General features: G+C 36.1%; 1 protein-coding gene across 15 annotated transcripts in view; it reads right to left on the bottom strand.

Moving 5' to 3' along the window:
* The window catches only part of IMMP2L (inner mitochondrial membrane peptidase subunit 2), a 410,600-nt gene that overhangs the window by 336,379 nt on the left and 51,246 nt on the right, over positions 1-22,975 (bottom strand). Inside the window, exon 4 of one of the 15 annotated variants that reach the window (XR_012052822.1) lies at positions 7,730-7,857. The exons of 13 other annotated variants lie outside the window; for them this stretch is intronic. Coding sequence is in view for 1 of the 2 variants with exons in the window: in XM_072921920.1 (XP_072778021.1) it covers positions 10,629-10,641 (13 nt within the window). In the remaining variant the exon portion in view is untranslated. Of the gene's footprint in view, positions 1-7,729; positions 7,858-8,171; positions 10,642-22,975 lie in introns of those variants that run through there. One more of the 15 variants, XM_072921920.1, reaches the window with a different exon arrangement.

Genomic DNA, 22,975 nt, shown 5'->3' with positions numbered 1-22,975 from the left:
GAATGTTTTCAAAATAAGCATAATAATGTTTTAACAGCGGTTTACACTATAAAAAATTCAAGCAGTGTCCTTTTACTGCAAATTTAATTTTAAATGTGCTGAAACTTTATGGGTACAGCAGTATAAAAATTATGTTAACCAGCATTTAACAAGCACAAGAAATATACTGAGAGTTATGCAATTATTAGCTATAATTTACATATGTATGTAAATTACATGGCATAGAGGTATATAAGCAATGCTTATAGTGGTTCAGTTAGAAGGAGAACTGCTTTTTTGAAATGTGATCTGGTACGGGTTTCCATACTTGCTCTCATTAAGTCAGCAAGCCAAGCAAGTATGGTACAAAACTACTGAGATTAGATTGTTAATAATGTTTGTAGTTTTGCATAGGGATATTAAACTCACACTTTATTTATTTTATTATGCAAACAAGCAATGTTTTTTATACATTAATAATTTTCACTGGATAGTTTACAAGGACAGAACCAATTAAAAACCAAACTTACTAAACTGTCTGGTTTTCATGTAAGAGATCTCTAGCACATGATTTTCAAGTTCTTTGGGTTTTCCTATTACAAATTTACAGAATAGATAAAAGGTAATTTTCTAATTATGTTTAAGCCCGGAGTCCACCAGTGTTAGCACAGAAGAGTCATATGTTATATACTGTCACTTCTGGATGCATCACATCATCCTGAGCTGCAAGAGAGACTCACAGCTGAAAAGGGCAGCTAAAGCTCCATCCTTTTCTAACAATTCCCTACTCATTCTCTTCAAATTATACCCAGCATAGTAGCTCACACAGCCTTCACACAGCCCTTTTCTGCTTTGTAAATAATCAGCAGCTGTTTTGCATATGTCAAAAGAGTTTCTTGACAGAGATTACAATAGCAAGATCTACCAAGGCTGTGGTAAGAATGATCCTGATGTTCAAAATATTTTGCGGAATATAAAAATATTTATATAAAATTCTGCTTTTAACCAATAGAGGAATGCTGAATAATGAAATCCAGCAACATTTAGTATTTAGTCACAATATACTTACTGAGCAAAAAAACAAATATGCTTTTCCAAAAGAAGCATTCTTCCAGCAGCAGTATTTTAAAGTTGCCATTAAGAAAAGGCTGATAGGTGCCCTAAGACTTTCTAACCATATTTTATACATTATTGAAGACTACTAGTTAGAGTACAGGGGTTTTGTAAATTTCTATCAGGGACCATACAATTTGAATGTGGCTTGGTTTTTTTAGGTGGTCTACAAATTAAAGAACAATTGTAATGGATTTGATTAATTACATATGGCATTACCACATTACAAGATTATGGGTAGTTTCAAACAAAGCTTTACAATGCTTTTCTAAGTATGTAAATTAAAAAAGTAATTTTTCTGGGGAAATTAAATATTTGAATAGAAAATCCATGCAGTTTTCAACAAGAATAAAAGCAAGATAATATATCAGTCTTAAATGTGTTTTCTTCATCATCTAATTTACACCAAGCAAAAGGAGTAAATATTTTCAATTATGTTCCAATACCCCCAAAGACAAAAACTGTTAGAATTTCTCATTTTTCAGACATTTCCTGTTGCTATTTCAACACAAATGTATCTAAACCAAGCTATACCTAAAATAAAATCCCTTATGTTAAAAATATTGTGTTTAAAATATTATAAAATACTGTAAGATTTATTTCTTCCCTACTATGTTATATTTATTAGGAAAATATTCTTATTTCTAATGGGAAACAACAAGTTTTGAAGAAACTATAGGACAATTTCTTTAAGTATTAGTAATATTCAGATAAACTTTTTTCATAATATTTAACATGATCACATCTTTCTGGTAACTTCTGGATAAAGCAAGAGAAAGCAAAAGAAGAAACTATCATTTTCAAGAAATTATTATATCATGAAAGGTTCTTGAGACAGAACTTATTTTTCTTGAACCAAGAGGACAAAAGATCTCTTCTGCTCTAATCAGTAGCAGCACTAACTTTTTCTAGCTAGCTGGGATCTCAACAGTGTGCATATCTTACAACATTTTACCTGTGACTTTCTGACTCTAAATGTAATTCAAAGAGAACATTCAATAAATTAGAAAGGAAATTCATATTCAGGAATATAGTTCAAAAAGCACTGCCTAGTGCATCAGCAATTTGGACAAGAGGAAGTAAGCATTTGTGGACACAATTCACAATATCCTTGATATACCTGGAAGCTGGATGGCCAGGCCCAGAGTGTGGTGGTGAACGGCGCTGCAGCCAGCTGCGGACAGTCACCAGTAGTGTCCCTCAGGGGTCTGTGCAGGGACCAGTTCTGTTCAATATCTTTATTGATGACATGAATGAGGGGATTGAGTCTTTCATTAGTAAATTTGCAGATGACACTAAGCTGGGATTGTGTGTCAATCTATTGGAAGGGAGAAGGGCTCTGCAGAGAGACCTGGAACGGTTGGATGGATGGGCAGAGCCCAGTGGGATGGAATTCAATAAGTCCAAGTGCCGAGTCCTGCATTTTGGCCACAATAACCCCCCGCAGCATTACAGGCTGGGGATGGTGTGGCTGGACAGTGCCCAGGCAGAAAGGGACCTGGGGGTGCTGGTGACAGCAGCTGAACATGAGCCAGCAGTGTGCCCTGGTAGCCATGAAGGCCAATGGCATCCTGGCCTGGATCAGGAATGGTGTGGCCAGCAGGAGCAGGGAGGTCATCCTTCCCTTGTACCTGGCACTGGTGAGGCCGCACCTTGAGTGCTGTGTCCAATTCTGGGCCCTCATTTTAGGAAGGATGTTGAAATGCTTGAGCGCATCCAGAGGAGGCAACGAGGCTGGTGAGGGGCTTGGAACACAAACCCTGTGAGGAATGTCTGAGGGAGCTGGGGTTGTTTAGCCTGGAGAAATGGAGACTCAGCGGTGACCTTGTCACTCTCTACAACTCCCTGAAAAGTGGCTGTAGTCAGGTAGGGGCTGGACTCTTTCTCCAGGCAGCAACTGACAGAACAAGAGGACACAGTCTGAAGCTGTGCAAAGGGGAATATAGGTTGGATATTAGGAAAAAGATTTTTACAGAAAGAGTGATAAAGTACTGGAATGGTCTGCCCAGGAGGTGGTTGAGTCACCATCCCTGGATGTGTTTAAAACAAGACTGGATGTGGCACTCAGTGCCATGATTTAGTTGAGGTGTCAGGGAATGGGTTGGACTTGATGATCTTGAAGGTCTCTTCCAACCTTGTGACTCTGTGAAGCAATAAACCAAACCTACAGCTTATATGAATCAGTACAGCTCCATTAATTTCAGTGATAATAGGCTGATTTGCATAACCTGGCAGTCTGACACAAATCTATTAAGCTTTTCAAACTTTAGTTTTTGTCATATAACCGGTTCTCAGAAGAGATGACATGGGACTTGACTCCAACATAGCATTTGTAATGGTAGATGTTCATTATAAGTATACAGATCTGAGAAATTAGTTCAAGTACTAAACTGCTATAATCTACAGATTAAAGGTAATATATTAAGTACTTCTAAGAACGTCAAAATGGAACAATATAAAAAAAATGCAATTGTTTTTAAACTAACAGCAATTTATATGTATGTAATTTCATGTTTCCTTGTGTACTTAGGGAAAAATTTCAAGTAAGAACACAGAAGACCAGGCACCTCAATAATTTTAAATATTTAAACATTTCTGAGGTTCTCAAAGTCCAGCAATGGGATCTCAATTGACTCAGTGCCTAAAATTCCATTGCTAAGGTTTGTTGAAAAAGAAACCTTCACCTCAGCACACCCTAAGTCAGCACAGTCATGGTGTGTTCCTGGGTGAAAAATTTCCTCTGTCAGGGGAAAGGTTAGCCCCAGGGCAGAGGCCACTGCTGAAAAAGAAAAGATGTACTACTTCAGTCCATCTTTACCCATCCTTCTTCTATTTTTGAAAGGTGGACTTTAAAAAAAATCTGAGGATGAATTTTAGGATGTTGAGAAGACACAGATACTGCCTTGTTGTTTTAGACTAGATACCTGAATTCCCAGGAATTAAATGCTTATGCCAGTACTGACCAATTTAAATTCATGCCCTATCCTGCCAGAACTTTGTATCTCAATCCTGGCCCTTCTTCACATGCATCATATATGAAAGAGGCAAAGCCAAGTTCACTTAGCAAAGGGTATCTAAAGATTGGAATTTAAATGCACATTATAATGCTTCAGTTATTGTCTGAATCTAAGTCATGCAAAGTTCTCAATACAAACTTGGATATTATTCTATTTTTTTGTGTTGACGTTATTCTTTTTTTCTTTTTTTTTTTTTTGTTGTTGACATGCTCCTCTGGCCTTTTAAAAAATATATCTGAAATATTCTATTGAAATAGTGTTTAATCACAATATACATTTTTATGCCTTACACTGCTGCCTAGATAATTAACCTAAAATACTAATCAGAAAGCAATACCTCATGGTTTTTTTTGATATATTGGAATTCCAGATCGAGCCTCCTGTCTCAAGCAGGAAAATTGCTGAAGAATTTACATGTCTCAAATGTAATTCAAAACTCAAGGCCTCGAGGACAAGGAAAAGTCTTCCCAACCCCCATCCATCCCTAAAATGCTAAGCAAACAAAAAACCCAAATAAAACTACAAGCAATATTGCATGTATCTATGGCTTGTGACTTTAATCGATACAGATAAATTAGAAGTACATTCCTTCTTGGATCAGGTAGTATTTCCATTTTGGACAGAATTAATGTCGGGGGGGAGGGGACTTGTATACAATACTGAATGGTCAGAACAAGATATATAGCTTGGGAAGTGATGTGTGTAACTGCTTATCATTAAACAGTGGAGAAATTACTGCAACAAATTCCCACATCTGTCTCATATGCAACTTCAACATGCCTTTCAACTTATTTTACTTTGGTATTTATCCAAGATGAACTCTCCACAATGAAATAAAATGGTGAGCAAAAATGTAGTCACTGATTCTGCCTGACAGGCTCAGAGACATTTCAAGTGGTAGGGCAGGCTATATCTCAACTAGATAGCAGAAAGAAGTTTAGAAATTACCCAGAGTTATATGTGTTACAAACATTGAAATAGAGATTATTATGAAAGGAAGCCAGCAGGTACAAAATTCCTTCATTTCCTATGGCAACAAGGCACATTATATTTTCAGTCTCTTTTTTAAACAAAAGAAACACATTTTTTTTCCTAATAATTTGACATGCACAATTTGTTTCATGTCCTGCTTATGAGGCAGCACAAATCCAGTCAAAATTATAACCCAGGTGACATTTTAAACAAAATCACAGGAAGGACTTGGTGTGTCGGCGAAATAGAACTCTAAAACATACTGATTCACATCTTGGCTCTAGTAAATGTTTAGCTATGACTTAATTTTCTCTGATTTCCATTTCATTATGCTCATAAGATAATGAACAGAGTGCATTTACAGAAGGACTAATGTACTAATTCTATCTGCAATCTTTTATCTTCACACCTCTTGAAAGGTGTGAAGACAAACGACTGCAGATAGAATCAGTACTAATCCAGTAACTATGCACTAAGCACTTAAAACAGCCTTCATTATCACTCCTTACTGGCCAGCAAAGCAGCTGAAGAAGATAAAAGATAACATGGCAGGAGCAATAGTAAACAGTAAATCAGCTCCTCATAAGTTTTCTTGAGTCCAAGTTCCTATTTCTTTCTTTCCTCATTACATGTAAGTGTGGGAGGCAGTCCTGGGGAGGATTCTCCAGGAATGCCATAGGAAACCACAGTGGTATAAGGAAAAGTATTGCCCCTGGATTCCCACCTTCCCCATGTAACTGAAGATATGCCCATCATATGTCGTATCCTCCCGAGTTTATGCTCATCACTGTTTGTACCATCCTTCAGTTCTAGAAAGTTCTACGTTCTCTGTTTCCCCATTAGTTCCCTCAAGTAAACCACTCCTTCCCCATGTTCTCATTGGTCCAGTTTATGCCACTCCATCCCTGCTCCCCCCCTACACTCCTACCCATTGGACTGTTTGTACTCCAGCCACCCCTTGCCTTTCCCCTTGCCTGGCCCCTCCTTCCCCGCTCACTCTTGTAGCCCGCTTCCCCCTGTGTGCAGGTGTCTCCCCACTCCCGTCTCCTTTGTCTTTGTTCTCCTCAATAAACCCACCTGAATTACAAAGGCTCAAGAGTCCTCCTGTCTTTGGTGGAGACTTTATTACGCTATCCAGGCACCTGTGGTCTAGCCAGCAGCAGGCTGCCGTGCAGGTCGCCCGCATGTAAGAAGTTCACTAGAATGAACATGCGCTGCCTGAAGAATTAGCCTGACTGACTAGCTGAAATTGTCTTTTAGGAACCTGATTGCTGCTTTAATTGTTAGAAGCATATTTCAAGAACGCTTTATTTCAAATCCATCATAATTTCTTGTTTACCACAATGAATTTCTGAAAAAAAAAATCGTATCAGCTAATTTAACATTACCATATACATATAAATACATAATCTATCTTACAAAAAATTTAATATAAACTTCCTCACAATATAAATGTTTATCCTAGAATTACTCTGGCTTCATGGATGTTTTGTAAGCAACTATTTCTAAACCACATGGGGATTTACCTCAACTGACCTTAAGCATTTGAAGTCAACACATGGTTTATGCTAGAGATCTAAATCTCCTCTTCAGTCACTGAAGAAAAAGAGAAATATCTTTGAAATTATTCATGAATTTTTACTTAGCAATCTTACAGGGTGGTGAACTGAGCCCTGAAGATAGTTTTCAACCTGTTGATTATTATAGGAGCCATGATAACAAGTCTACGTGTCTAGAGCAAGGCACAATGGATCTCATCTGTAATATGTAATATATGTTATAAAATAATTCATACTAAATGAAAATTAAAACCACAGCATTTTGTCTACTAAAACCAGTGTCAGGCAACAAGCAAGCTAAGTGATAGAAATTCAAAGCACCAGGAAGACACTGTCACCAGAGATGTATATTCCAAAGGATTTTTCGTCTGACAAGACCCCAGCTGGAGGCATTTTTGATAGGCATCAGCAGCAGCAACAGACTCAGTGATAAAGATTCAAACACCAAGAAGACACTGTCTCCGGAAATGTATATTCTAAGGGATTTCTCTTGTCTGACTAGACCCCAGCAGGAGGGATTCTGATAGGCATCATCAGAAGCTTATTCTGGAAATTTTCACCTGACAGGATTCCAGCAATTTTCCACTGGTTCCAGGAAAATGCAGTAATATGCTAAAAAAGACCCCCTTCCAAAGTCCGAGAGACTGTATAAAAATAGACCCCTTAGAACTGACCTTTGGAGACCCACGGGGACTTTGGTGCAATAGAGGCCAAGTCCTAAGTCTCCCCGCCACTGGACACTGATTGCCTGGCTCAGAGTCGAATTGCTTGTGGCTTTTTTTTTTTCCAAATTTATACTTTGATTATTTAATAAATTTCTTTAATTATTAAATTGGAGCATTCATTTATAACAATCTTTTATGATCAGAATATTACTGCCTCTAATATATCAGCTAAGACAAACTTCTCATTATTTGAATACTGATTGCCACTGGCAAGACTTGCTCTAAAAAGTCTTGGTAAATAGGATAACAGAATGATTTAACTTGTACTCCTGATAATGTCTGGAAACACACAGACACACATTGTAAGAAATATGTTTATGTCTTGTTTCTTTTAGACCATACTTTCTGGTACTATCATACTTACTTTGATATCTGCATCTCTTCTTCGTTATGTTATTGCAGAAATGTGAAATTCCATTTATAAAGGAGAGGGTGTCCACCATCAGAGATTAGAATTGCCACCTTCCATTTGAATAGAGATATTTTTCCTCTCTGCAATGGGAAAAAGGTATTTCTGGCAAAGCGGTCTATGAACTGAACATGAGTCAGTACTGAAATGTTGTTTTTAAAAAGTATGTTTGATCTCTTAACCGGGATATTTTGGGACACACCAGGGAAAAATGAGATCCTGGGATCTAATTGCCTACAGAAGTGACAGACATACTAAATAAAGGGGTAAACCATGTGAAATGTCAAGATAGTGACAATCAAAGAAAGAAGTGAAGAAACCTCTCCAGAATGTACTATGCTGTAACATTCTTGTTAGACATTGTGTCATGCTTGTTAGAATGAAGGTGTCATTCCCATTTAAACTCTGGAAAGTAGTTTATTTCTAATGTCCCTTCCAACAGCCAAATCATTCAATAATTCTATAATGCATTAAGCAATTTTTCTATTGTATTCAGCATTAGCAAGTACTATTCTTAGTAAAATATTCTGTCCTATTTAGGACACTAATATTCTGGAAAAATTTTACAAACTGCAGAGAAAACAGAAGACCAGGGAAGAGCAGCAAGTACAATCAGCAGTCTATAAATACAGGGAAAATATAAAGGTCTATAGGAAAAATATAGTCAGTTGATTTTGTACAATAAAAAAGATGATTTAAGTGAAGACTTAAACTCTTGAAATCTTCAAATAAACACAAAAGAACTGTAAAGAGGACGGCAATAAAGAGTTCTTTGTGTCTACTGTAGACGAGATTAAAGGCAATTGGCTGAAATAGCATCAGTGTACAACAGACCAGACAATAAGAAAAAATCCCATATTTGTAGCAAGAAGTTTGAATCAGCATGCCTAGGTAACTAAAGGATCATTAAAATACTGAATTTTTCAAAGTAATTTAAAACTGTAGTTTACAAATCAGCATAAACACTGGCCAGGTCAGATCACCTAGTATTGTTCCATCGCGTCACATCATACCTTATATCTTTTGCTACTCCCTACACCATCTAGTGATAAATTACTAGTTCTACTTCCCCAGTTTCATTCCAGATCCTTTCTCAAATATTGTGTCAGGCACTGCAGCTTCTAGAGCGATCTCTGTCCCTAGATTCTTATTTTTTCTGCTAGCTCTCTTTCAAAAAGAATTAGTGCGCATTATGTCTCATCAGTGTGCACAGCTCAGTAGTCCTTTGGACTCAGTTTCAGTAAAGCTTAAGTACATGTTCTCTCATAGTTATATTTTGCTAAAAATCTATTAATACAATTCCACCAATGGTATAGCCTTTCTTCACAAAGCCTCCTTGTGGCTGGAAGTTGAAGGAAAAATATTTACTTCAAACATGCATCAATATATTTGATTGATAGCAGTTGATCTGCTGAATTGTATATCCAAACCTCAGTAAAAAATCTGAAAGCATCTGTAATATGTCATACAAAATTGCAGGCCCCTTGAGGCCAGCAGTACACAAAAGTCTGCTCAGATTTACAAGCCTTTTAATAACTGCCAGAGCTTTCTATATTTGGGTTAATTTAATTAATTATTTCATATTAGGATTGGGAAGCCTTCAAAGCCATTCTTTATCTTCATTATGTGCTTGTCTTCACTGATGCATATCCTTAATTGTGAACCAATTGATTATATGAAGCAAATACCTAGCTCCAGAAACATCTAAACAGCCATAATTTTAGTTTACTTTATTACCTGAAAGGACATATTGATAAGTTGCAAAAAAAATTCTAGAAATGCTGGTACTTTCTGGAGACTGAGCATATTGAAAGAAGAATTCTACAATTCAACAAATAATTATTACTATGATGTAATTACCTAAGTTATTTAGTATTTTTGATGAAAAACATCAATTGCAAGAAATACACACAACCATTTCCCATTAATCTATTCAATATTTCCTAAAATATAACTGTGAATTTTTGAGATGTATTAACACTAAAATATAAAAAAAAAACCCTATAGTATGAATTTGTGAGATGGATACAAGGTATGTTAAAGTTTCCAAGCTGAAAGACATCTGGAATTGGTCAAGTAATAGCTTTGAAGTTTTTTTGAAGATTTGATACCCTTATCCATTCTTAGCGGGTAATGACAATGATGACAAAACAGATAAGAAACTGTTATAAATACAAAAGTGCTTCTTTCCTGACAACTGAATAATTATGTGCTATATATTCACATATATATTATATATATATATATATATATATATAACCTCGTGTTGCATATTGAGCTTTACATAATGCTACACATGGGTCAATTATGAAAGAATAACACTCCAGCTTCAAAAAACTGATTCAGAGGTTCTCTCATGGCCTCTCCATTCTGTGCTTTACAGGGATGATATTGAGTAACTAATTTTTTTCTTGGATATATTTTGAAGTTAAAAAGTGGTAGCAGTTCATGCCATAATCAGTCCTCAAATTTAAAACTTCCTGCACTCAGAATCACCAATTCAAGAGTTTCCCTTAAACAAATCTACTTTGTTGCAGTTCAGTACCATAAAATTGCTTATGTCCCCTGTATCTATGCAACTCTTTTCAAGATTATCAGTTTACAGTGTGTTAAGTGGTTGCAAGTAGGTCAGCAAACAGAATACAGGATCTGATGATAGGCAAGTGAAGATTAGAAGCTGAACTACAAACATTTAAAACAAACAAAAAATGTTGTTCTTCGTGGATACAGTTCCACTAGTGGGAGATGTCATCCCTCTGCTGGAGTTTAAGTCACGGAAGTCTACACTTTTCCATCCAGACTTTTCCTTGGGCAGTCTGCTCAATCCCGTTGAAAACACCAATGTAATTTTCTTCTACTTCTTGCCTCTATTTAAAATTAAGAAACATAATGAGAAGTATGTGATATCCTTACTATTAAAATAGATCTGCTAATGCAGAGAAGTTTGATACTTTCAATAGTCTATGATATCTTTTACAAAAGAGAATAAGTGAATCAGAGTATTATCTTAGAAAAAAATTAGTAGCAATTGCTGTTCCAAATTGAAGCCACCTTAGTCTTGTCTAGAAGATGAAAATGTAACTGAAAAGGCATACTCCTTGTATGACATACATACTATCTGTCAGGCTGAAAAGGTTTTACACTGATTAAGCACATGCCTGTGTTTGCACCCTCAAAGAGAAAAGCCAGGGACCTTCAAGTACAGAACACCTGCCTTGCTCTATATCCTAACCAGTTGTTTCTGTACTGCCAGCAAAGCAGCCAGATATATGAGACTATGATGAATCCATGCTTCAAAGCACAGCTATTCCTGCAAGGACACATTGAACCCAAGAGAGGTGTGGGAATCCAGGGCTTCCCTCTGGCTGCCCTGGCAGGTCTGGGACCCTGGCAGGGGGTCAGGAACCCCCCTGTACAGAGCCCCGGGAGACACTGTCTGTGATCTCTGTCCATGGAGAGGAGTTTTCAATCTTACAGGATTAATTACAAGCTTTGAGTGTTTGATAAGAATAATAATTAAGTGTGACATGGGTGCAAGAGTAAAATTTTAGGTTTCTAGATTGGGGGTTCAGAGGGGACAAGATGGAGGAATTGGGTGTGTCTTGTCCTTTTCCTCCTTCTTCATGCCCTCCATGTTTCACTGTAGTGTTGGCATTTTTCTATTGGTTTAGGCTGGGAACACACTGTTCAACGTAGATGATAGATATTGGCACATTATTGTAAATATAGTACACGTAGTTTTTGGTATATAATGTGTGTAACATCCCACTGAGGGGCAGAGCCCCGCACACTGCCCTGCAGGACAGACCTGCGGCAGGGCAGCAGAACATGTTATAGATAAGCAAAAATAAACAACCTTGAAAACAGCACAGACGAATTATGGCTTCTTCTTTGGCAACGGGGCAGAAAGACAGAGACTTTCTACAATCTCGGAATCACCAATACCCACAGATTCCGACAGAGAGGGACATGGTTTTGAGATCCATTCCATTCAGGAATCCCTGGATGAGCCTATCAGCTCCTGGGGTGAATCACAACCAAACTAATTTTGTCTTTTCAACAGTCTTACTGATCATGGAGGCCTAGTTTCATATACTGGCAGAAGTGGAGGAAAAACAAAAAAGGAAAAACATTCAGAGATGCAGTGTATCTTTCCATCCTAATCAAGACCCAGACTCATCAAGTATCAAAAGGAAGTTTGTTACAGATTAAAAAATATGACTGTTTTAGTATAACTCTAAAACTGATGTGCCATTGTATTATCCACCTTCTTTGGGAGATGGGAATATTTTTCTCTTATCTTTTTTTCTTCATAATTTTATTGATTTTACAGGTACCAATGACCCAAAATATCTGCCTTAAAGAAAATATCACATTGATTGACACACTATGGCAGCAGTTCACTTATATTAACAGCTGAGCCATTCACCACCAACTGCAATGTTATTTCTTATATTTTAGCATCCTGGTAGTTCTACAGGTACAGGTATAAAAAGAGTTAAACACACACCTAGTAAAACACAGAGCTGCAGAGATTTGTAATAGAAATTTTAATACTGATATGACTGCAGAATAAATGGGAATACAGGGGTGGAGAAGGAAATAAAAAGGAATTACAAAAGGCCTATATTAATTACTGTATTGGTGAAAATTACATTAATCAGTCTTAAAGGCCCTCCACACACATCTTCATAGCACACACCAATTAGAAAAACAAGCTAAAAGAAGAAGCTAAAAGGGAGAACAGTGTACTGCAGATAAACCAAAGAAAGATAAAGAACAGATTTGAATGACCCAGGTAAGGAGACAAGAGATAGTACATCCCAAGGACTCGGAGAAGGGGCACAGGATGGAAAGACAAAAGATCATAATCACTCTCAGCTCCTTGAAAGGCAAATCCAAAATCAATACATGGTCACCAACCTAAGAAGGAGCAAGGATGATGAGAACTTATAGTCAGAAATTCTGATCAGTGTTTCTATAAATATACTATAAATATATAAATATAAATACTACAGTACAGGTGTGCTATAAAAAATTGAAAGATATTTATAAAATTAAATTATATTTATAGATTACAATATATTCTCGCTGTTTCTATCAGTCAGAGTGACTAACGGCTCATGTATCCACATTCATGGTATTCATCTTTATTTTCTTGTCTCTTTATGGCTGACCTTTTAAAACAGCATATAGTGTATACTCCTTTCAAAGAAGTATACAGATATTGTAGGCTGGTGTACAGATTACATATAAATCATATAACTTGATACAAAACCTTCTGGTCGAATTGTGTCGTCCTGAACATCTTCTATGTTACCGCACTGTATTAATAAGATTACATTTTAAAGAGCTATTATACTATCTCTGGACAACTCCCCCATTAATTTAAAAACCTATAATGTTAATGTATGTCTACAGCAAAAGATCAAAGTTTTTATATTATAATTGATTTAAAATTTTAGTTTGAAACTTGATAGATGGGTGGCTGGAAGAAAAGAAAGGAATATAATGCACAGTCAGTCCTGGGGTTTGCTTATGGGTTGGCAGTTATTACAGTTCCAAAGCAACTCACACCTCCCACTCTCAGGCTGTTATATATGGGAACTATTTTGCTCTATCCCTCTTTGCAGAGAGTCTGAACTCCCAGGTGGTAACATCCTTATTGACTGAATTAACTAATTTCCAACTTCTCCAACTCCATTCCAGAGCATAGCAATGCTTTCAAATGGCTGTGACAGAGAACAGGTGTGGATTTAAAACACCATTTTTGTATTTTGAATACAGCTAAAAGAAAAAAGGATTAAGATCACAGATTATATTTAACCTTAACTTTTGCACTTCTCTATAAGTTTGTAGATTCCTTTTCAGCTGACTCACCATGCCATACAGTTCCAGAGAAGACAAGACTGCACTTGCCTGTTGCTCTCAAACAGCATTTCCAGTGTACAAATCAGTCTCTCAAAAGATACTTTGTGCTGTTAGCCTGCACTTCATAAAGCTGTTTGATTCCCATCTCCAGTGGTAGATTTTCAGCAGTACATTTACATTTCAAATCAGGAAGTGAATACAAGCCATTTTCTGACCCTTTTCATTTGCATTTCCTCTGACAGGAATTACTCACTGGAACAAGGGCACCCCATTGAACCCATTGTCTTGCCATGCTATAACGAACAGAATAGCAGTAATAATACTTTTTCTTCCCCCCAACACCTGATTAGAAGTAAAAACTCCATTCTACAGACAAGGTGTACAAGGATACACTCCTAAACACAAGATTAAATAAGAGATTTTCCTGTCTGGAATTTAATAGTTTTAGTGTACCTGTTCTCCAGCATCTTTAAAATACACAAAATAAAAACCTTTTTTTTTTTTTTTTTTTGCAAAGAAGTAAACCAAGAAGTTATAATTCTTCAAACAATTTTTTCCCTAAATACTTTAAAATATAAGGACAGCCATGCTGAACTTGATCAAAGATCTCATCTATCTTTGCATCTCATCTCCAACACCAGTTAGAAAAAGACCTGCCTTCAAAAGTGTTTATGACAGGAAAAGCCTGTATCATGCTTCCCTCTCCCTTGACCCCCTATTTCCCCAGCCTCCAACTATTTTTTATCTCAATGAATTTTGTAGCCTGGTGTTGTTTTCCTAGAGTTCCAGTTAGTGTAAAATATAAACCAAGTCTAGTGTTTCATCACACTGATGTTTTGTCACACTTGACTTCATCTTCAATCTCAGAGGATGAAATACTTTCTCTTTCTTAAATATAACAACCAGCAAAATGAAAAAAGTCATTTACTGGTGGTGTTTCTGTATATTCTCAACAGCAATTTTCATGTAATGAGAGAGGATTTTAATTGCAAGAATTACCAGCTTTATTTAGCATTAACTTGACATAAAATTAGCAGTTTCCATCTGAAAATAAAATCTGAAGCAGTTCTATTTTTCAATAGTTGATCAAAATAAATGCAAAAATTAAGGAATACTCAGGATTTAATCACCTCTTTGGCACAGCTGACAGTAATTGTAACCAAAACATAAATAATTTGTATACACAGGCATATAAAGAAAGCACTGGTGAGACCAACTATAAAAGGATTTTGGTTGCAGTTCATTTAAAGTCAAGTTAAGACTTGACTAGGATGAAGCATGTTTCAGCCTAGTGAGGATTATTTTATATTTGGACATCAGAAGCATATTCTGTGGTCTACTGCTCTGCAATAAACAGATGTTTGAATACACCCTATGCTATGGATAACATTAAATCTGCCTCCTGGGATTTACAGGACATTGTGACCAATGACCAAATTTAATACAGTGGCAAAATACAGAATGTGTGAGATAATACACAGAAAACAATGCAAAAGTCTATTTTTATCCATGCATCTTTAACCATACTTAATATTTGCTACAGACTAAAATTATATCAAGAAGGAAGTATTACACTGTGTGTCTTACTGTTAGTATTGTAGACTACTAGCTATGTATAAAGAGAAACAATATATGTTGGCCATTTTAAAATTGTTATTTTCTTTAGACAAAAAAAAAGTAAATTAAGCATGGAATTCACTTTATGGCTATGAAGTTACACTTAAATATAGATAAGAGGATCATAAATAAGAAAATTAAGTCTTTCAGTAGGAATAGACAAGAAAAAGGTCCTTCAAGACTGTGTTTTGTAAGAAAGTAAGTGAATCGCTGATCATGGATTAATGTTCACAGCCCACCTGAGTCACTGGTGAGAGACAGGAGAGTCCTGCCTTGTTCAAGGCAAGATAACTTCATTTAAATGTGGCAGACTGACTGTTTTGAAAACATACACAAATGTATCAGCATGACTATAGCAAGCAGATGAAGGATAACTCATAGTAGTTGAGAATAGAAATATTCTTTTTGTGGCATATTAACTGAGTTTGTACATATCAAAACGTTCTGTTAGATAAAATGGCAGTTCTGACAGGTGTGTGCCTGCCTAAATATTCAGTACAAAATTGTTTTAACTATTTCCATGGAACAAAGCAACTGAAAATCAGATATGGACCATTTCACCCGCTCACTCTCTCTGTCACCCAAGGCTGTGTTTTAGAGCCACAAAGAATTTGCAGCTTGTTTACAGACTAAAGAACACACATTAAAATGCTGTTTACTTATTTTCTGACTAAGGGTGAACTATTGCTTCAAGCTGATGCTTAAATCTGCCCTCCTGGCTGCTTTTAGCTAACCCTCGGAGGCTTTTACAAAATTTTGTTCAACCAGAATTGTCACATTAAATGGGACTTTTAACTTTCATCTGAGGAGAAATGCCAATCATGGGTAATTTCTGACTTGATAACAAATCTCCAGAGTATTCAAAAAGCTGCTAACACTTCAGGATATTAAGCACAGAACCACAGAAGACAAAAATTTATGTAAGAGAATTAATTGCACATACCAGAATGGAATATAACTTCTGTGGAACTTCTATAATGGAATGACTGGCTCCATCACTCATCTGTTCTGTTTCTTGTTTCTGTATTTCCAGGTCAGCATATCCCATATCATTTCTCTTGAGAATAGCTACTTCTCTTCATTCTAATGAACCGCCCATACCCTTAATAAATATTCCATTCCTGGAGCTATCCCTCAGTCATGTGTATAAATTAATCTCCAAAATTTGCAGCAGATGATTATCCTGGGAGAGCCTCTAAGTAAGGACTTTGTTCTGCCTCCTATTACCCTGAGGTAATACATTATCTATGCACTCTGAGCTTCACCTAAGGCTCCTATTAGTTCTTTGGATTTGCTATTGATTTATTTTTCAAACACCTAATATAGCTTTTTGATAAACAATTAATGATTGTTTATCAAAAACAATAAGAAACAAAGCAAAACAAACCAACAAACAGAAACCCACCAAAAAAACACCAACCAGCCGACAACCAACCAACCCACAACAGAAAATTGTCACAACAGTAATTGTGACTACTGCAAAAAAAGTTTTTCTTAGGTATGTTTAGAGAATAATCCATAATTCTATACATTCTGATGACTTTCTATAATTGAGCTGTGACAATTTCAAATGGAGAGGATTAGAAACATAATGTATTCTGTAAAGTTCAGTTTTGAATTGCTACTGCAAACTCAGCTAACATGTATGGTCAAGCACACTAATGTGAAGAGATGATTTTTGAAGAAGAGGGCTAAATTAACTGAATGCCAGCATAGAACCTATAGCTAATATGATACATATTTGAGAAACCTATTTTCAAGTTTTCTGCATTAAAGTAAGGGGTCAAATAAGAGGCCTTAAATGGCAAGATGTCTACCTAGAAATTCACAGAAATGGAAAACAAAACAAAGTATATATCACATCCTGCATTTATTTAAATAATGCAAAAAGACATTAGAAAATGTCTTTATAAGACTTAGGATATATTATCTTTATATGTCACTGAAAATTAATAAAAAGTGTTTAAACTCTCTGAAAAACTGATTTCTGGCAAAACTGACTAATTTTTAACTCTGTACTGCACAGAGACTGTTTGGGGAATTTCCTTTTAAGAAGCTCTGCCATTTTTTTATAGTATTTTTAGGGAATTCTTCATTTATTTCAACAAAAACTGACACAGCATGAAACATCAATTCCTAGTAAACAACAATACAGAACTATCTATCCATAACTGACAGTAAAGCTCAGTTACCCATATTGAATTGCAATGACCATAAGTGCCATTAAAACTTGGTAATCTGTGTAGCTTCTAAGCATGTTTAATTGAAACATTAGAACTCTCAAATGCATTCTCTTTGGATAGAGCAACACAAAAAAACCAACTGATCTATTTAATCTAATTATTCTGAATAAAAATTATTTGAAGGTGAGTAGACGAATTTTAGGATATTTTAACTGAAAAAAAAAACATGTTGTAGAGAGTTTTGGATGAAAAAAACATTATATCCATATTTATACACAAAAATACTTGGAACATTGCAAAGTAAGGAAGCTGGTTTTATTGATGTTATAAATACATAATTTTCAAAAATGGCATGGAGGCCTTGCAAATAAAGCGAGAAAATGGAAGGCTATGTAGCTTCCTCCACCCTCAACACGTAAAAGAAAAAATAAAAAGTGAAGAATTTACCATGAGTTTTCTCATTAAAATTAAAATTCTGGTCAGCCCTGGAACTATGTTTAGTACACAAAGATATAATAAATATTAGAAATATATATTTTCCCCATCACTCCACAGTCCATATATTTGATACAATTCCCATTCCTTTGCGCTTCACATTCTGAAGTAATATTCCTTTTGTTGCTCTTGAGCTCTATTGATAGAAACAAAAATTATTTGATTAAGTAACCACAGATGTTCTCTCTTCAACTTGTTGTCTGGTCATTTTGGATTACAGCTGCATAAAACAGGGAAGTGCTATAGAAAACTCAAACAATCCCTCTTGAAACAAAGCTGTCAGAATATATTTAAGTTAGCTACTTTTGCAGTACTCTAATACAAGTAGAAGGTTCAACATCCTCTCTGAAAGACAAATTCAATTACTTACTACATGACTTTTCAACAAAAGAATAATGATATTTGGCACAGGCATTTTTTGAGAAAAGGACTAGGACACTTCAGCTGAATTCAGAAAGCCATTTTCAGCTGTTATTATGTAAGCATCCATTTACTTTCTAGCTTCTACTGATGGTTTTAACTAAACCTCTGCTGTACATCACAGGACTCTAAACAACTGACATCCTAGATACCCCCAAGTAGGCACTTAAACATAACCATCAATCTCTCAATACAATTCTAATCTTTAATTACAGAACAAAACCAGGTTTTGCCTAAACTACAAATGATTTCCAGCACCAGTAGTAACTCTGAGCTAAAATTCTTAAAAGATACTTGATGGTTTATTTGAAGTTAGTCTAGGAATTTGCTATGATGTAAAAGATGGACTACTACTGGAAAAGTCTGATATTCCTCATTTTAATTAGTTCTCTTGACTCTCAATATCACTGTCATAGTATAACAGCCACTTCAGTGAATTCATCTGAATGATTAAATCAGCTCACCATAGAAATTAGAGAAGCCTAGAGACCAGTTCCAGAAGCAACATGCCAAATAATTTTATTTTACTAGCAGATACAATTAACAATATTGCAGGAACAAGTATTCAGAATATAAAGAAACAAACCAGGCAATTATAGAAGCTGACATTCATCTCATAGTGAAGCAGATGACTATGTTAAAAAAAAAAAAAAAAAAAAAAAAAACCCCAAAAAAAAACCCAAAAAAACCTATCTTTGAAGAAGGCACTTCTACCTATTTTTGTTGTATTCTTCTTTGCCTAAGTAGGCTTTTTTATAATCAGACTTCCAAAAAGCTACCTGCATTTCTTCCCCACATTCCTGCACCATTAACTCAATTATCACCTTAAACTTGTGTCACATTAAAATGATGTTGCCAATGTAAAATTATGAAATGACTGTAATGTATCTTGTAATATCTTTGTCATATATTCAGCTCAGAAAACTCCTACATCATTTCACTATAGCCCATGTTTGCTTTCTCATGAAGAAATTATGTTCTAAAAACATCTTCCAAGATATCTTGCTCTATTAATACATTTACTACTTAAAAGAAAATAAGCAAATTGTTTTGCTAACTCCTAGCCTTATTTTTTGCTAAATCTGTCTTAATTCAGACTTATTTCCTCTCAGACGGAGGAAACTATTTTTAGGTTTTTCACCCAATATGAAAGTTCAATATTGACAATATTCAAAGTGCTGGGTCAACTCCCAAAAAGGCTGTAGAAAATTTCTCTTAAAGTTAATAGAAGATGACAAAAACTGCTGACAATTGGGGTCAAATTTAATGCAGATATCAATGTTTATAGCATTCTGACACAGACAAGCCAAAAGCCAAATTATTTAACTAATATGTGAATAAATTATCTTTTAAAGTGTTCAGTTCATATAAACTTCGAGGCACTAGTCTGCATAGATCCCAGCACTAGTGTCACCCACACTGGTTCTTCTCACCCTTCCATGATTCTCTGTAATAGGAACAACAATATACTGCATGAAGGCCTAGGCAATAAAAGGAAGATAGTTGAGCTCTGGAGAATATCTTTAATATCATCAACAGCTGGAAAAGGTAATTCAGTACAGTGATTTTAATTCCACAGAAATATAATCTTCTAGAAAACAAAGGTCATAGTAATATCACTGAATTAGCTACATTGGGAAGACTTTTGAGATCATCAAGTCCAACCTATGACCAAGGTGTCAACTAGACTGTTGCCCAATCACCCTTTCTGTGAAGAACTTCTTCCTAATGTCCGACATAAACTTCCCCTGGCATAGCTTAAGACTATGTCCTCTTGTCCTATCACTGATTGCCTGTGAGAAGAGACTGACTCTCAACCTGGCTAAAGCCTCCTTCCAGGCAGTTGAAGAGAGTGACAAGGTCTCCCCTGGACCTCCTCTTCTCCAGGATAAACAAATCCAGCTCACTCAGTTGTTCCTCACTTCTTGTATTCCAAGCCCCTCACCAGCCTTGTTACCTTCCTCTGTTTATGCTCCAGCATCTCAATATCCTTCCTAAACTAAGGGGACACAGCATTCAAGGTGTGGCTTCACCAGTGCCAAGTACAGGGGAAGAATGACTTCCCTGGTCCTGCTGGCCACACTATTCCTGATACAGGCCAGGATGCCATTGGCCTTCTTGGCCACCTGTGTACAGCTGTATCATGTTCATTCTGCTGTCCATCAGTACTGCCAGGTCCCTTTCTGCCTGGCTGCTGTCCAGCCACTGTGCATAACCTGTTGCACTGAAGCGGGTGGTTGTGGCCAAAATGCAGGATCCAGCACTTTGAGAAATAATAGGCAGCACCCTCACACTACAACAGAACTGAGATTGCTTCATCATTGTCCAGCTTTCAACCTGCAAATGACAGCAGAAACATATGGGGTTTCTGCTCAGTTTTTGGACTAAGTACATAGTTCCCACCAAGCCCTTTTCCTAAAAATAACTAACTCTGCAGGCCTCAGAAGAAGAGACAACTGAAAACATTTTCCTTAGCAGATTCCTTTGAAAGCGTTTTTGAAAAGAAAGATGGCAGACAGAACACATAGCACCTGACACAGGAGTTTGTTGTAATAGCTCAAAATGGAAAAATCCAATAAGGACATAGAGAGGGAAGCTAAAGCATAGAAGCAAGAAATGTATATCTTCCATATATTACTAAAAAAAAAAAAAATCTAAGTCGTTAGAAGTTAATTAAAGCCTTTTTCTAGAAACTGCTAATGTTTTATAAAATGGAAGTAGTTCATTCCCTTCCTCTATGTGTTATTATGTGTGTGGGGTCCCCCAAAGTGGGATGAACCTTCCAATGAAGGTTCAGAGACTAGAAACTCTGAGCAAGACCAAGACCTCATCCCTAAGCCCCTCTTAAATGAGGCATAAGATACAGATATTTATACACTCTTGAATAAAAGGGAGGAGGAAACTCACTAAGGCAAGCATCACATTTGAAAATATCAAAATGTTTGGAAGCTTCAGTCTGATAATCATAGAATAATCCTGAGTTGGAAGGGACCCACAAGGATCACCAAAGTCCTGGCCCTGCACAGGACAGCCATAACAATCACACCATGTACCTAATGATATTGCCCAAACACTTCTTGAACTCTGTCAGGCTGATGCTGCAACCGCTTCCCTGGGGCACCTGTTCCAGTGCCCAACAATACTCTGAGTTTCCTGATATCTAAACTAAACCTCCCCTGACACTACATGAATAAATGAGCTAGAGAAATATAGATCTCAGGCAACAAAGTACATGAAACTCAGAGGTGAGTGAAAAGGTTGTATAAATTTAGACTCAAGAAACAAGATTACAGACCATGAAAACAAAACACAAAAATTGCTGTGGACAACTTTCAAGTTTTAAGACTCTAAATAGAGTCAAAGACTGAAAATGGATGTGACCTGCAGAGTATAGTATACCTGTTCTTTATGCTGTTTTTTCTGAAACTGTCTGAAAAAAAGAAGCAGAAAACAGTCAAAATATGCAGGATGTCTGACCCCACTATGTACAGTGGGACCAACATAGGAAAACAGTAGTGAAACAAAAAAGGAGGACAGTATGTTTAGTAAAACACAATGAAAGGTATGACAGGTCTCATCTGCTCAAATTTCAAGCCCACACTAGATGCGTTGCTGAAAAATTTTCTAAGTGTGGGACATTCTGTGGTCAAAAACTACTATTCTTATGAAATAATTTGAGGTGTCCTATACCTGATGAGTAGGTGAAAGTAGAGAAATGAGTAGGTACCTGAAAGGGTAAGCTGAGAATTTCCGTGATATAAGCTTTTATTAGCCTATATTCTCATTTCTCATTCAAATAACATTTTTGAAAATTAAATGTGTATAACAAATCTAGAGACTCATGTACACTCTTTCTTCCCACCTGTTTAATATTCCTTTGTATACAGCCAAGGCATAGCCTTATGAACTAATTACCAAGTCTTCTCTACATACACCTTAGGAATCATTACAGTAAGCAATGAAAACCTTAATAGAAACTCTGCATTTGGCTTACTCACAATTTATCACTGAGAAACAATATGCGTAATGGGAAGGGTTTAGTCATTGCCTTTTATCATCAATACAGGTTCTATTCTCACAGCTCCATTATTCTTTTTTCCCCTCTTTTTACTATGCTTTCTCACCTTCCATTTTTATTGTCCATCTGCTTCTCCTTTCCCTTGCATAACTTCTCATCTTACTCATTTGCAGTAACACAAGGCAGAAACCTATCTTCTTATAGACCTCTACAAAAACATTAAGCCGTTCCAGCAGGCAAAAGAAATCAATACTGCAGTAGAAGCAGAATGCTTAAAATACAAATATGAATGAACACAGAAATATTGCCATAAACTAGGAGTCAGCACAACAGTGAACCTCTGCAGCCTTGTTTCATTTTTCCTATTATTATTATTATATTATTTAGATTTATTTGGTTTATAAAGTCTGCAGATACCAAAGAATTGACTATTAATGCTGAAAAATTATTAATGGATTAACTTTTACAGAAACGCATGTATTCTATCATTTCTTGATCTTCTTACATAAGGAAGTAAAATATCAATATCTGGAAAATGAAAATGGGGGGATGGGGAAAAGGGGACAATATAAAAAACATCCCTGGGAGGATGTTCAA

This window comes from Taeniopygia guttata, chromosome 1A, assembly GCF_048771995.1.
Source record: "Taeniopygia guttata chromosome 1A, bTaeGut7.mat, whole genome shotgun sequence".
Lineage (NCBI taxonomy): Eukaryota > Metazoa > Chordata > Aves > Passeriformes > Estrildidae > Taeniopygia > Taeniopygia guttata.
The sequence above is the reverse complement of the archived record's forward strand: the minus strand, read 5'-3'. Positions and strand labels throughout refer to the sequence as shown.